The following is a 13,786-nucleotide window of genomic DNA, read 5'->3' on the forward strand; positions in this document are numbered from 1 at the left end:
TCCCAAAAATTACAGATACAGGATTCCTACAGAAGGATGTACGTGTGGAGTAGAAAAAGGAAAATACCTTATAACCATTATCCTGCTTTGGATTGTGAGATGCAGTTATCATGATTCCAGCACAAAGTTTCAAACGCGATACTGTGAAGGGCTGTAACATAGCAGGAAACAAGAACGAACAGTTTTTAACAAAAATAACCAGATATCCTTAAAATGTCTATTTTATACTGTTCATGCCAACTTGCTCCCTTTTAATAAACATAATATATAAATAGCATAATATTTTTGAGCCACACCCCAGCAGTATGCAATTACCCTTAGAACTAACTGGCTGCTCATAATTCCAGGATGTATTTCCTAATAATAAAGGTGAGTAATTTCCTCAGTGCCTTCTCATTCCATCTTCTACTTGGTAGAGCTAGAAAATTCTTCAAACACAACGATGGTCTAAGCCTCCATTCCAATGCTTTCAATGCTTCTACCTGAGATAGAAGTTTGTGGATTCAGTTTACTCCCTCCAACTGCTTCTCCCTCTCCTCTTTTCTCATTTGCTTTTAAGGAAAAGGTTGAGGAAAACACTGAGGGGCCAGGGGTGGTGTCTCACGCCTGTAATCCCACCACTTTGAGAGGCCAAGACAGGTGGATCACTTCAGGTCAGGAGTTCAAGACCAGCCTGACCAACATGGTGAAACCCTGTCGCTACTAAAAATACAAAAAAATTAGCCAGGCATGGTGGTGGGCGCCTGTAATCTCAGCTACTTGGGAGGCTGAGGCAGGAGAATCACTTGAACCTGGGAGGTGGAGGTTGCAGTGAGCTGAGATCCTGCCACTGCACTCCAGCCTGGAAGACAAGAGCGAAACTCTGTCTCGAAAAAAAAAAAAAAGTTGAGGGAATGGGGAATGCTCTTACAGGTTCCTCATTTATCTCTCACTCCAGGGTTAAATATTTATATTTCAACTTAGCTTCCATCTCTACTACTTCCCAAAATGGGAGGAGGGGTTGGATTATTCCCCCTACTGCGGCAAATGACATTGATTATACACAGGCAACCTGAGATTTAAATCGTCCGTCCCCTCCACCCTTCCACCAAGAATCACTGCAGTCATTCAACCCCCTGGAAGTTATGTCACATCTCTCAGGTGTCCTGGGCCAAAGAAAAGCAGAGAACGACGACTCCTTAGTGTGGGCAGAGGATCATGACACACTGGTTCAGTTCATGTCTGACATAAAATTAATAGCTATTAACACTTAGTACAGAAGGTAATTAGGATGCTTGAATACATGACAATTTTTCCAGCAAACAATGAAACTTGAACTACATTTAGATGTGAATAGAGTGTCTACCAGGTTATTTACAGCCTAGAGGTGCTGCATCTACCCGTCAGTGCACTAGAGCCGGCAAACACAAAATGAATTGGAACCTCCTTCTGTAGCGATACAGTCTCATTTCTACTAGATGTGACTAACTGCATTCAAATCACATTTTCCAAAACATATTCTGAGCATCTGACCCAGCTCTTAAAAGTTTTGTCTATGTCAAAGCAGCAACTGTCATAGTCCCTACTGTCTTCTTCTTTAGATCGTGCTACATAAAGGATTTGATAAAAGTCTTATTCAAATATGCCAAGCATGCTCTCTGTACTAGCCATGAATAGTATTTAGAATAAAACATTTGTATAAAACAGAGGTGTGCCAGCTTGTCAAAAATATTCATGACAAGACAGGGTTTGAGGTGAATTCAGATTTCGACGCAAGAAGTTTCCTAATTGTGATAGCTGAGAAAAACAACTACAAACCAAATTTAAAAACAGAGAAAAGGCTGGGCATGGTGGCTCACGCCTGTAATCCCAGCACTTTGGGAGGCCAAGGCGGGCGGATCACCTGAGGCCAGGAGTTCGAGACTAGCGTGGCCAATGTGGTGAAACCTCGTTGCTATTAAAAATGCAAAAATTAGCTGGAAGTGGTGGCAGGCACCTGTAATCCCAGCTACCTGGGAGGCTGAGGTAGGAGAATTGCTTGAACCTGGGAAACGGAGGTTGCAGTGAGCCAAGATCGTACCATTGCACTCCAGCCTGGGCAACAGAGCAAGACTCTGTCTCAAAAAAAAAAAAAAAATTTGCTAACTCTCTCAAATATCCTTAGAATGCAAACAAAAGGAAAACTGCAATTTAAAAAAACCAATTCCAATGAATCAAAAGTTGAATACCAGAGAAATATTACTAGGATGTGGGAGAAACATTCCAGGAGAGAAGAGAATGCCTCATACATGCCAAGGAGCTCCTGTGTCATTCAAACAGTCCAATCCCAATAGCCCTAAAGACTGTAAAATTCAGCCAAGTCCCATCCCTGATCATGTGACAGGAAATTATGAAAGGAAATGGCTACTTACCACAAAGGGGGTTGGCGTTATATCAGAAAAGAGGTACACAGGAATCCCCTGACTGATAAAAGTGGTTGCAGCAAGTCGGGCAAACCTGAGAATGCAGAGTGACAGGGAAGAAAAGGAGAGTTGAGTGATCAGGACTGTGAGTGATGGAAAGAAGGAAATGAATGCTGAATGTTCTTTAGGGTGAATGCAGCATCCAGATCAAGGGCAGCATTTATTACAGTCTTTACCCTGGCACGGGACAGTAAAGCTGGAGGACTCTCAAGAGTTATCTCATTTCACTCTTTTGTTTTACAGAAATGGCACTAAAGCCAACAAAGGCCAGGCCCCTTTCCCCGGGTCTAACAGCCACTTAGTGGCGGAGCCAGGCTGCATCCTGGCCTTTCAGCTCTCTGTCTATCTCAGTGGTTCTCAGCCAGGGCAAGTCTCCACCTTCTCCTTCCAGGCATCTGAAATGTCTGGAAACATTTTTGCTTGTCACACTGGGAAATGGAGAGAGTTGCTACTGGCAGCTAGTAGGGAGAGGTCAGGGGTGCTGCTGAACACCTTACAATGCACCCTACAACCACAACAAAAAATCATCCAGCCACTGGGCAGTCACATGTCAACAGAGCAGAGGCTGAAAATCCCAGCCTAAGCCTATCACAATCCAGCATACACCACACAGATTGGAATTTGATTAGAGACTGCTTTATCTGAAATGTAAGACATCCTGGAGTATGCATGTGTGTACACACACACACACACACACACACACATACACACAGCCATACACATATATACATCTTGGTTCCAATCAGCCTTTGAAAGAAAACTTAATTCTTTGACATTTTTCTCAACTTCCACAGAAACTTGCTTAGGGCAAGACACAGAAAATGGCATCAAATCTTCCTTCAAGCTGGTGTAAAATACACTACCACAAATAAATGAGCAATTTACTTAGAATGAACAACATTATACCACCCCTGTGGGTTAAACAATCAGATCATTCTTACTCTCCCCAAATACTTCTTGAGCACTAGCTTCGTCGACACTATTCTGAAGGCTGGCTGGGGCACAAAGAGCAGATCTCCACTCTCTCTCTATGTTACAAATGTGCACAAAAAAATGCAATGCATTCTCTGCATATACTTAACAGTTACTGCGTACGTTCCCCACCAGATATTTAAAATTGTAAGATTAAAGGATAAACATTTCATTGGGTGAAATTCAGAAACTGCAATAGTTTCCAACTCCTTACGAAGATTCCATTCACTCATCATGAATATTTTACCACGTGTTGGTTAAACACTTACATTATGATCTCTAAATGTCTCACGCATTGCAGATGATAGACAGTAGCCTTGAGTTCCACTCCATCCCATCCCATCCCATCAAACTCTGAGACTTGAACCATAAGCTTAAATCAGTAACATCACTCACTTTAAGGAAATGACATGGCTCCAAGGCCAGGGCAAAAAAATCTGTACCTTAATTGGCAATGTTAACATATCTCTGAAGGTTGTATTAACCAGAAGCAGGGCAGTCAGCCTAAAATGAAGAAATTTAAGCAGCTCAGCAGACAATTTAGCCACATATATGCACTGTGCACGCTCTGAGCAAAGGATCTGACCTGCCCTGGGATGGCAGAGGAACATGGTCACGATTTAGTTCTAACTGTACATCCACTAACTGTAAATGACAAGCTGATATGCTGGTTTATACCACATCATTCTCTTGTGAATGTAGTTCATGTGCATCTATCCCCCAGAGCTGTAACTTTTCTCTTGCTTTATTGACAAAAATCACATCTTTGAGCTGCAAAGCTAAAGACTAAAAATCTTATGCCCTCCTGAGTTGGACCTGGGGCTGATGCCACCTGGTGATTTTCCCCGGCTATGCACCCTTCCTCACGGCCACACGTTTGTCCCCACGAATGCTTCTGTCTTAGATTGGAAGCTTCTGATGGGCAAAGATAGGACTCTATAAACTCATCCAGCTCTGTAAAGCTAATAAGACTTTTCATTAATATTCAATATGTATAATTCTAAGATACTACTAATACTGATACTCTGGAATGCTTAAAAATTCATCATAGCAGAGGAAGTGTTCAAGTAAAAAAGAGGGTTATGTAACATGGTTAAGGGCAGGGGTTGGTAACTACAGCTCATTTTGTAAATAAAGTTTTACTGGAACACTGCCATGCTCCTGTGTTTATGCATTGTCAATGGATGTTTCTCTGCTTCATGGGAGAGTTGAGTAGTGGTGATGGGAATCATGTGATATGCAATGTGTACGATATCCACTATTTGCCCTTTAGAGAAAAAGTTTGCTGACCCCTGGTACTAGTCTCCTTAGGCTTAAACTGCGACTCCTCCTTTCACATTATAATCTCAGGGTAAAGAGATAAAGTACATACCTTACAGGTTGCTGTGAGGATAGAATGAGTAAATACATAAGTGTCTGGTTCATAATCAGCACTCAAATGATTGCTGCTATTACTATTATCATTGTTGCCATCAGCATCATATGCCTTCAGCTACATAAGAGAGTCCCATTGGTTTGAGAATGTTTCAGAAATGCAGCTTGACGTGGGCGTTCAAGAGAGGGAAGGGGGTCATGAGGCTTATGAATAGCAGGGTAAAAATTATGTATAACAAGGCAAATGAGAGGGAGAAATAATATTGCCAGTTTAAGAAATTTCTTTCATTTAGCTAGGTATTACATTCTAAATTGTCTAAATAATTTTATTTCCTTAACCCAATGTAAAACCAGAATCTTTAAAAGTTGCCAAGAGAATTTACCCATTGTTTTTACAGTTAAGCAATGAGGCTAATGAATATATTAAAGTCAAGTTATTGCGATGGTGATTAAAATAAAACTGCAAAATAAATTATAAAAACATCATTTTGTAAAAATGTTTAAATACCTTCTGCTGCTACCCCCACTGGATGGATGAGCTCGGGCGTCAAAGCTGATCACGATGCCTTTCTGCTTTAAGTCACTGAACTGTTTTTCCAGGTATCTGCAAAATCCCTACAAATACACCATAGATTTAAAAAGTACATGTTTTAACATATTTTTATATATACCATATAGAAAAAGTAGCCAAAAATTAAGTTTTCTCAAATTTCATAGAACACTATAGCAGAGGGGGAAAAATTCATCTCAGTAAGGAAGCAAATTGAACAATAATAAAATAACAGCTTTGTTTATTATCTATGTTTTTGTATTAGGCACTGTGTTAGTCATTGATCACTTAGTAGCTGTTATCTCTAACCTCAGATCAACTTTGTTAGGAAATCTTTTGTTTTTTTCCAGAGACAGGGTCTTGTTCTGTTGCCTAGGCTGGAGTTGCAATGGCACAATCATAGTTCATTGCAACCTTGAATTCCTGGGTTTAAGCAATCCCCCCCGGCCCCCACCTCAGCCTCCTGAGAAGCTAGGACCACAGGTGCATGCTACCAGGCCCAACTAATTTTTAAAAATTTTTGTAGAGACAGGGTCTTGCAATGTTGCCCAGGTTGGTCTTGAACTACTGTCAAATAATCCTCCTGTCTTGACCTCCCAAAATGCTGGGATTACAGGTGTGGGCCACTGCACCTGACCAGAAATCTCATTTTATAGATGGGTAAAATAAGCCTCAGAGAGGCACAGTGACAGTTTCAGATATTCGAGTAGCAGAGCCTGGATTTGTATCCAGGGCTGGTGAGAGGTGGTTCGGTGTAGGGCTTAAAAGCACATACTCTAGAAGCACAATCTGAGAACTTGTACTCCACGCTGCCACCTACAAGTAAATGACAAGTTCCTTAATTTCTTGGTGCCTTAGTTTCCTCTTCTGTGAAACAGGAATAACAACAGTACCTACCTCATAAGGAGTAAATGAATGAAAACATGCAAAGTGATGAGAATTCAACACCAACTAAGTACTGTATTGTTTGCTGTTGTAAGCATTATTTTTGTTGTTATTTTCCTTCAAAGCCATATAAAACAAAGAGAACTCTGGTTGATCGGGCAAAAGTAATGATTCATTTTATATTATTTATTTCACTTTTGCTAAACGAAGTCTTATTAAAATATACATAACTCTTTTTCTTTTGAGATGGGTTCTCACTCTGTCTCCCATGCTGGAGTGCAGTGACATGATCATGGTTCACTGCAGCCTCAATCTCTCAGGCTCAAGTAATCCTCTCACCTCAGCCTCCTGAGGTGCTGGGACTACAGGCACATGCCACCATGTCTGGCTAACTTTTAAAAAACAATTTTTGTAGAGATGGGATCTTGCCATATTGCCCAGGCCGGTTTCAATCTCGTGGGCTCAAGCAATCCTCCTGCCTTGGCCTCCCAAAGTGCTGGGATTACAGGCATGAGCCACCATGCCCGACCCATAACTTTTATTTTGGGTAGAAGGCGATACATCACAGCCTTGTTGCCAGAGCAAAGCCAATTTAGAATGCCTTTAGCTTTTCCTTGACAAATACGTTGCACTGGGATTATCTTGTGAGGCTGAGTGATACAAGGAAATAAGGCCACGTTTACTGGTTTTGTGGGTTCCCCAGAAGGTACCCAGATGCCTGATACTCTAAGACTTACAACAGTGACAGTGCCCCTCTTCCTGCTCAACCCTTGAGCTGTGGCCCCAATGCTCCATGGGGCAAAAAAGCATTCACATCTCCAGATTCTCTAAAAATCTCGGAGGCCTGCTGAGGCTGAGGACCTGAAAGAATGGCCAAGGGAAAAGGGAATTCTTATTCTAGATGAAAGACTCAGTGGAGGAAGAGGGAGGTTTTCAGAAATAAAATGTTATTATGAAACATAAGAAGCAAGTTTATGTGTACAACTTCAAAAAGTAGAATCAAGACCAATATGTAAAGTCTACAGAAAGGCAGGTTTTGGCTTAAAATAATGAAACCATCTTTCAACGAGAATGGTCCGAAGATAGAATGGCCTCTTTCAGAGGACAGTGAGTTTCCCATCACTGGTATGCTATGGCTAAATTAAATAATCAAAGAACACAGAACCCAAAACAGAACATAAATAGAGCATAAGTTAATTGGCAGCAGGAAATTATAACCTCTATCAATGAGGCAAACAATACAAAAGTTTCCTCCAGTCTCTGTCCTGTTTCCTTTGACATATTTTTTATCACATACATCTGCTTCTTAAAGGAACCAGGCAAACTTTGGGGTACCTCAGAATGAGGCTCCATACCCAGAGACCAGCAGGAAGAGCACCTATGCTACCATGAAAGTCTGATCAGTGAAAAGTGACCAATATATTTGCTTATCAGCATTCTGCCAGGGAACACTACCCAAGACTGGGTAGAAACCTGGGTTGTTTGTTCTGGGAATCCTCTTGCCTCTAATTTTGAATCCACTCCTAAGATTTTAAAGATACACTTGCTGCTCAGATAAAACTTTCTTAACTCTTCACACCCCTGTCTCCTATTATAAGTATCCAAGAATAGGCTGAATGAGCACTTCAGAATGGTGGGGTCGTGGAGAAAATTATCCCAAGTGGTGTCTGGTTGAATTACATGACCTTTAGAATACTGATATCTATGTTTACCACAGGGTTTACCCCTAGAGGAGACGAATTCTAGGAGAAAAATGGGTAAGATAGTCCTCAATGGGAACACATTTCATTATTCTCAGAAACTAGATGTAGAAAAATACAGGGGAAAAAGCTCTAGGTTAATCTGGAATCCCTTAGAAACCCCTAACAATTAGGCCCAATGGCAGGTGTAACCAACTGGATTGTCCAAAGATGGCCCCAGTAATATAAGCCATCCCACATGTTCCTCTTACAATGTGACATTAATGCTCCTCCAATGAGAAGTGGGTATCTATGTGACCTCTCCTTGAATATGAGACAGCCTTATTGACTCACTTTTAACAAACTGAATATGGTAGAAGTGACACTGTGTGACTTTCAAAGCTAGGTTGTAAAAGTCAGCACAGCTTCCAACTGGCACATTCTCTCTCTCCCTCTCTGGATACTCCACTGGAAGCCAATCACCATGTTATAAGGAAGTCTAGGTTCCAACCCCAGCTAAGATCGCAGCCAATAGCCAGTAATAATTTCAGACATGTGAATGAAGGTGCCTTCAAACGATTACAGACTCCAAACTGGCCCAGATGGTGCTGAGTGGAGCAGAGACAAGCTGTCCCCACTGAGTTCTACCAAAATTACAGATTTGTGAGCAAAATAAATGTGGTTGTTGTTTTAACCGTTATGTTTTCAATGATTTGTTATATAGCCCTAGTAACTGGTACAGAAGGCAACCTTATTCAGCAGCACAATTCCTATGTTATCCACAAACCAAACAGGATTCTCATACTTACCCCATTCTAAGTCTTTTCTCCAGCATCTCAGGGATCCCTACTGCTTAATAAGAATTTGTGACCAGGAGTTCCCATGGCAATTCTTTTTTTTTTTTTTTTTTGAGACAGAGTCTTCCTCTGTTGCCCAGGCTGGAGTCCAGTGGCGCAATGTCGGCTCACTACAACCTTGCCTTCCAGGTTCAAACAATCCTCCTGTCTCAGCCTCCCAAGAAGCTGGAATTACATGTGCACACCACCACTCCTGGCTAATTTTTGTATTTTTGGTACAGACAGTGTTTCACCATGTTGCTCAGGCTGGTCTTGAACTCCTAGGTTCAAGTGATCCGCCTGCCTCAGCCTCCCAAAGTGCTGGGATTACAGGTGTGAGCCATCACGCCTGGCCCCTATGGTAATTCTATACCCTTAGATAAGCTTTCCCTATTGGAGTTTTGTTACAACATGCCCAGCTCTGCCTTTTACGCTGGGATGTATATGTGAGGCACATGTAATCACTATTAGGCAATTTTTTCTAGTGTTTCTTTTCCCAGAATTAAATTGACATTCATCATTAACAGGTCTAAGCTGAAGAAATACTGATGAGAATAATCTGTTCTATTTCATTTCCCTCATAAACAGTACTGCCAATACCCATGGAAGCGCTTTTGTTTTGTCATTATCTCCTTCCTAAAAGCTGGGTCTAGACTCTGACAAAAATATTCACAAATTAAGGCAAGGAAACTCAGACTCAATCTATACTATAAAACAAAGGAGAATGGCTCTTGGTAATTCCGGCAGTTAGGAAGGCTTTTCAGCACTTGCTATGTAACCATGGCAAAAATAACAGGACCTTTAAAGTTGTCAGCTTAGTTGGTGCATTTATACTGGAATGAAAGCTCCATGAAAGAATGTTTGTTCGAGTCATTCTTATATCCCCAATGACTGGCACATGGTAGGTACTCAATAAGTGTGTTAAATGAATGAATGAATGAATGAATGGCTATATGAGTCCTGAATAAGTGCTACTTCGACCTAGCGTGCAAGCCTTACTTTATGGAGTAAATGGTGGTGACTTCCTGTGTCTAGCCAAGCTGATAAGACATGTCCATAATTAGAACAAATTAGGTCTGTCAAATAGAAAATGAGCTAGGGGATACACTGAGTTACTAAGAATTATAAAAAACGTGGTACCTGTGTAGTCTGGATGATGGTCAAGTCATTCATACGAGAAATTCCAGGTCCCATAGCAGCTCGAAGGCCAGCTGTCCCAAACTCCATTCGGGCCCCAAAACATTTTCGTAGTTCTTCTTTATTACCTTCTGCTATTAGTCGTTTCACTGCCTCCAAAGTTAAGGAATTCTGAAAAACAAAAATGTATAGACACAGCCAGACAAGTGAATGAAAAATCAGAAATGCAAAAAAACTCACAATCATTTTAACCTATAGAAAATAAAATATATATGTATATATATGTAGACCTTTCAATTTTCTGATGCTTTTGAAATCTGAAACATGAAGTCAGTTTGACATTATAATGTAAGTGTTCTTTTCTTTCCTGTCAAGGTAAGCACTTTTGGAGAAATGCAAATAGAGGTTTTAGTATATGAGTCTAACCCCCAGAATGGAATCCCAGAATACCACTTGCCAACTCTAGGTGCTTGTGCAGATTATTTCAGTTCTCAAATTCTGGTTCCCTATTTGCAAAATGGGAATAATCTAGAACCTCCCTTACACGATTTTTAAGGTTTTAAGGTGGTTTACTTCGAATTAATGTAAAACATCTTTCTCTACCTGGCACTTAGTTGTGATTAAATGTTCATTTTTCTCCCTAATGCCCTCAAATTTTCCAGAGTGATAGATTACATAACTGAAGTCAACACCTTACTTTTGTAATGTTTTATAATTCATACCAGGCATTCACATACCTGGTCAAGTTTGGATATTGTAACATCTCCAAGAAGCAGACAAATAACAGAAACCCAATATTATAGATGGGGAAGCCTCAGAGATTGAGTGACTTGCTTAAATTGCAAGATAAACATTAATCTAGTGCCTTTTCTATAACATTAACTGCTTCAAATAGACGCTAACATGATTCATTTAAGTTCATTATACGTTGCCCTATTTTTTTTTTGTATGGTAGTTGCAGAAAATGTTATGGTTGGAGAAAAATAATGACAATCACATTAATTTCATATGAGACTTTTAAGTTATTAATTCAGGAAAACAACAGAGGAAGTACTTTATATTCCTGTTTTACAGTCATTATCCATTTAGATGAGCACTCACACAGGACGTGGCCATGTAATTAAACTTTGAAATACTATTGCAATAAAACCTTGGCTTTCTGGAATTAAGCCCACATTTCCAGATTGTGGCAGATTCAGTGGGAATCAAGTAAACCTCACCTTTTTTGGTGAAAAACAGCAGATACTAATTACAGAACACAGTCTTATCTATCGGATTGTCAGGTGCCCCCAAAGATGGGCTCAGATCAGGTACATAAAAGAGGCTTATAAAAGAGGCTCAATAAATATTCGTGGAGTGAATCAGAAAACACGGACTTCATTGCCACACTCAATATCAAGTGATCCCCCGTTGTTCATAGTGTAGGTCTGGAAAATCTTAATTGGTCTTTGATATCTATGAAAGACCAAGTAGCCTGAGAGAAACAAAGGAGACAGACAGATAAGAATGAGAAGTCAAGAGGAGAGCAGGATCAGAATCAGCCCTGGCAGTGACCAAAACTGACAGCAGAGAAAAGAGCAGGGATGAAGGGACGGTGGAAACACAAAGGACACCTGCCAGGGCGCCTTGCCAATCGCAGGGGGTAGTCAGACTAGAAGGTTGCAATGCTTTTAGCTGGTGGGAGGTTCACTGGAGAATGAATGGGCTTCTTCTCAGGTGCCAGTCTCAAAGCAAAAGAAGAAATTAACAGAGGATAGAACATGAGAAGTGGCTTAAAAAAAAAAAAAAAAGGACATCTCATCTCTACCCAGAGAGATACAATCTTTCTATATACAGATGCAACACTGTAGAAATTAGACTGCTTTCTTCTTCTCCTTTTTCTTCTTCTTAGAGAAAGCGCATTACGAACTCTGACTTCAAAATAATTCTGTACTCTGCAAGCTGCAAGTTATCAGAAATGGAAACATTTTTCTTCCCTTGAGAATCACAAGGTTATCTTCCCAGGAAAAGAAAAACGCCCCCAAGGAGTTGCCAACAGCATCCTGGAAATGGGATTTGCTGACATTTTATTTGTAGGAGCCAGAGAATGGTAAATAAAGACAAAGACCTGACCCCTACTGACCTTGTAACCTGCTTTGTTCATTCAAGTATTTCAGTGACCTACTATGTGTCATGCACTATGCCTCTGCCAGGCACTAGAAACCAAGGTAGTGAGAACAGAGAGGCCTGGCCACATAAGTTATGGAGGTCCAGTGCACAATGAAAGTGGGTGACCTCTTGTTTTACCATTAAGATTTTCAAGACAGGACAGCAGGACATTAAAACCACAGTGGGCCCTTCTAGGAGCGGGAGTCCTGTGAAGCTGCAGGGGTCTCTCGCCCCTGAAGTCGGCCCTGGAGACAGACATTAAACAAACCTACAAACAAGTGTTTTTGGAGTTTTTTGTTTTTACCATTTGTAGTAAGAGCTATAAAGGAAAATAACAGACCGTTTAGAGTGAATATTAGGGATAAATAATTTAACGCTTCGGAGCCAAGGAAGGACTCTCTACGTAAGCCACATTTAAGTTCGGGCACAAAATATGAGTCACAACGGGAGAAACAAGTTCAGCAGGAGAGCAGCGAGGGACATTCCGAGAAAACCGAACAGCAAGCAGGAGAACAGGTAAAAAGGGCGAGACGCAAGTTTAGAGAGGAGAGGGAGTGATGTCCAGAGCTGGGTTCCTGATTCTCTCTAAGAAACGGATTGAAGAGAGAAAACCGTGCTGTGTCCCAAGTGTGCCTCCTTGGCAGTCAAAGTTCTAAGGCGGACTCCTGAAGCCAGGCGGGCCCACCCAGGAGGACGACCCACGTTTGTAACCAAGCCCTCGGGATGGGAGGACCGGACCAGAACGCTGCTCTGCGAAGGTCTCAGCAGCCAAAGGAATACGCGGGACGGAGCGATTCTGGGTCCATGGGGATGCACAGCCGACTACCGACGACGAGCCAGCGGTCTGAGTGACAGTAGGGCGTGCGCCCCTCAACTAGACAGCGTCCAGGGTCTGGCCGCGCTTACACCACCCTGGCTCGCTCCTCTACTCCGAACTTGCAGTCCGGCCGGCCGGATGGCTGGTTTCGTCCAGGGACAAGCCTTCCCGGCCTAACTCCGAACGTGCCGCATGCCGCACAGGCCGAAGGAAGCCTAGCAGCGGCCGCACGCTCCTGGGTCTTCCGGGGGGAAAAGCGGGATGCACTGGGCGGGAAGGCAGCTCGGGCAGCGCACACAGCGCCGCGCCTGGGGAGGGCAGAGCATCTGGCTCCGCTCCGGGTGCTCCCGGCTAGCTGGTGCCCCTCACCTTGTCCCAGCGCAGCCACTGGGCTGTCTCCTGGTCCCGCCGGGCGTCCTCGCCTAGACCGCTGCCTGCTGGAGCCGCCATCGCTGAGCTTGTGCTGCCGTGGCGGAGGGAAGTAGGCGGTGAGGTCTCCCTTCCGGCCCGGCCCCGAGAGGTGGAGGCGGAGGCGGGGGCGGGGAGAGCCGCGGCGGAGCCAGCCGGTGGGGGGGAGTGACGCGCGCCGCGGCGGGCACGCCTCCTTGCCGTTTTCGGGTGCGCCGCGGGGGGTGGGAGTGAGCTAGGAGGAATTGCGTGGCTGGGGTGGGTTGCTGGAACCTGGCACGTGTGGGAAGGCTTTGCCATCGTCTCTGATGCATCCAGGCTACAGCCAGCCGTGAGTTCCTGCTGCGCGCCAGGCACATGTCAGATGCTGGAATACCAGGAAATGCACCCAGATAGGGGCCTGAAGATTATGTAGAAACTCAGAGGGTCAAGAACAGCCAGAAAAAAATCTTGAAAAAGAAAAGCAAAGTAGGAAGACCAGTGGAACATAAGATAGAGACCAGAAACAAAACATACACGTGTATGGACAATTTATTTCA

The 13,786-nt window shown here is 42.8% G+C and overlaps 1 protein-coding gene across 2 annotated transcripts in view; it reads right to left on the bottom strand.

Annotated features, from left to right (window-relative positions):
- Nucleotides 1-13,356, bottom strand: part of PGM2 (phosphoglucomutase 2) — a 35,123-nt gene extending 21,767 nt beyond the window's left edge. For both annotated transcript variants that reach the window (XR_004027325.1, XM_003258566.4), the window contains exons 1-5: nucleotides 13,209-13,356; nucleotides 9,878-10,045; nucleotides 5,296-5,402; nucleotides 2,391-2,475; nucleotides 68-151 (exon numbers count right to left, since the gene is read on the bottom strand). Coding sequence is in view for 1 of the 2 variants with exons in the window: in XM_003258566.4 (XP_003258614.2) it covers nucleotides 68-151; nucleotides 2,391-2,475; nucleotides 5,296-5,402; nucleotides 9,878-10,045; nucleotides 13,209-13,289 (525 nt within the window). In the remaining variant the exon portion in view is untranslated. The remainder of the gene's footprint in view (nucleotides 1-67; nucleotides 152-2,390; nucleotides 2,476-5,295; nucleotides 5,403-9,877; nucleotides 10,046-13,208) is intronic.
- Between the last annotated feature and the right edge of the window lie 430 nt (nucleotides 13,357-13,786).

The sequence above is a fragment of the Nomascus leucogenys genome, chromosome 20 (genome assembly GCF_006542625.1).
Source record: "Nomascus leucogenys isolate Asia chromosome 20, Asia_NLE_v1, whole genome shotgun sequence".
NCBI lineage: Eukaryota > Metazoa > Chordata > Mammalia > Primates > Hylobatidae > Nomascus > Nomascus leucogenys.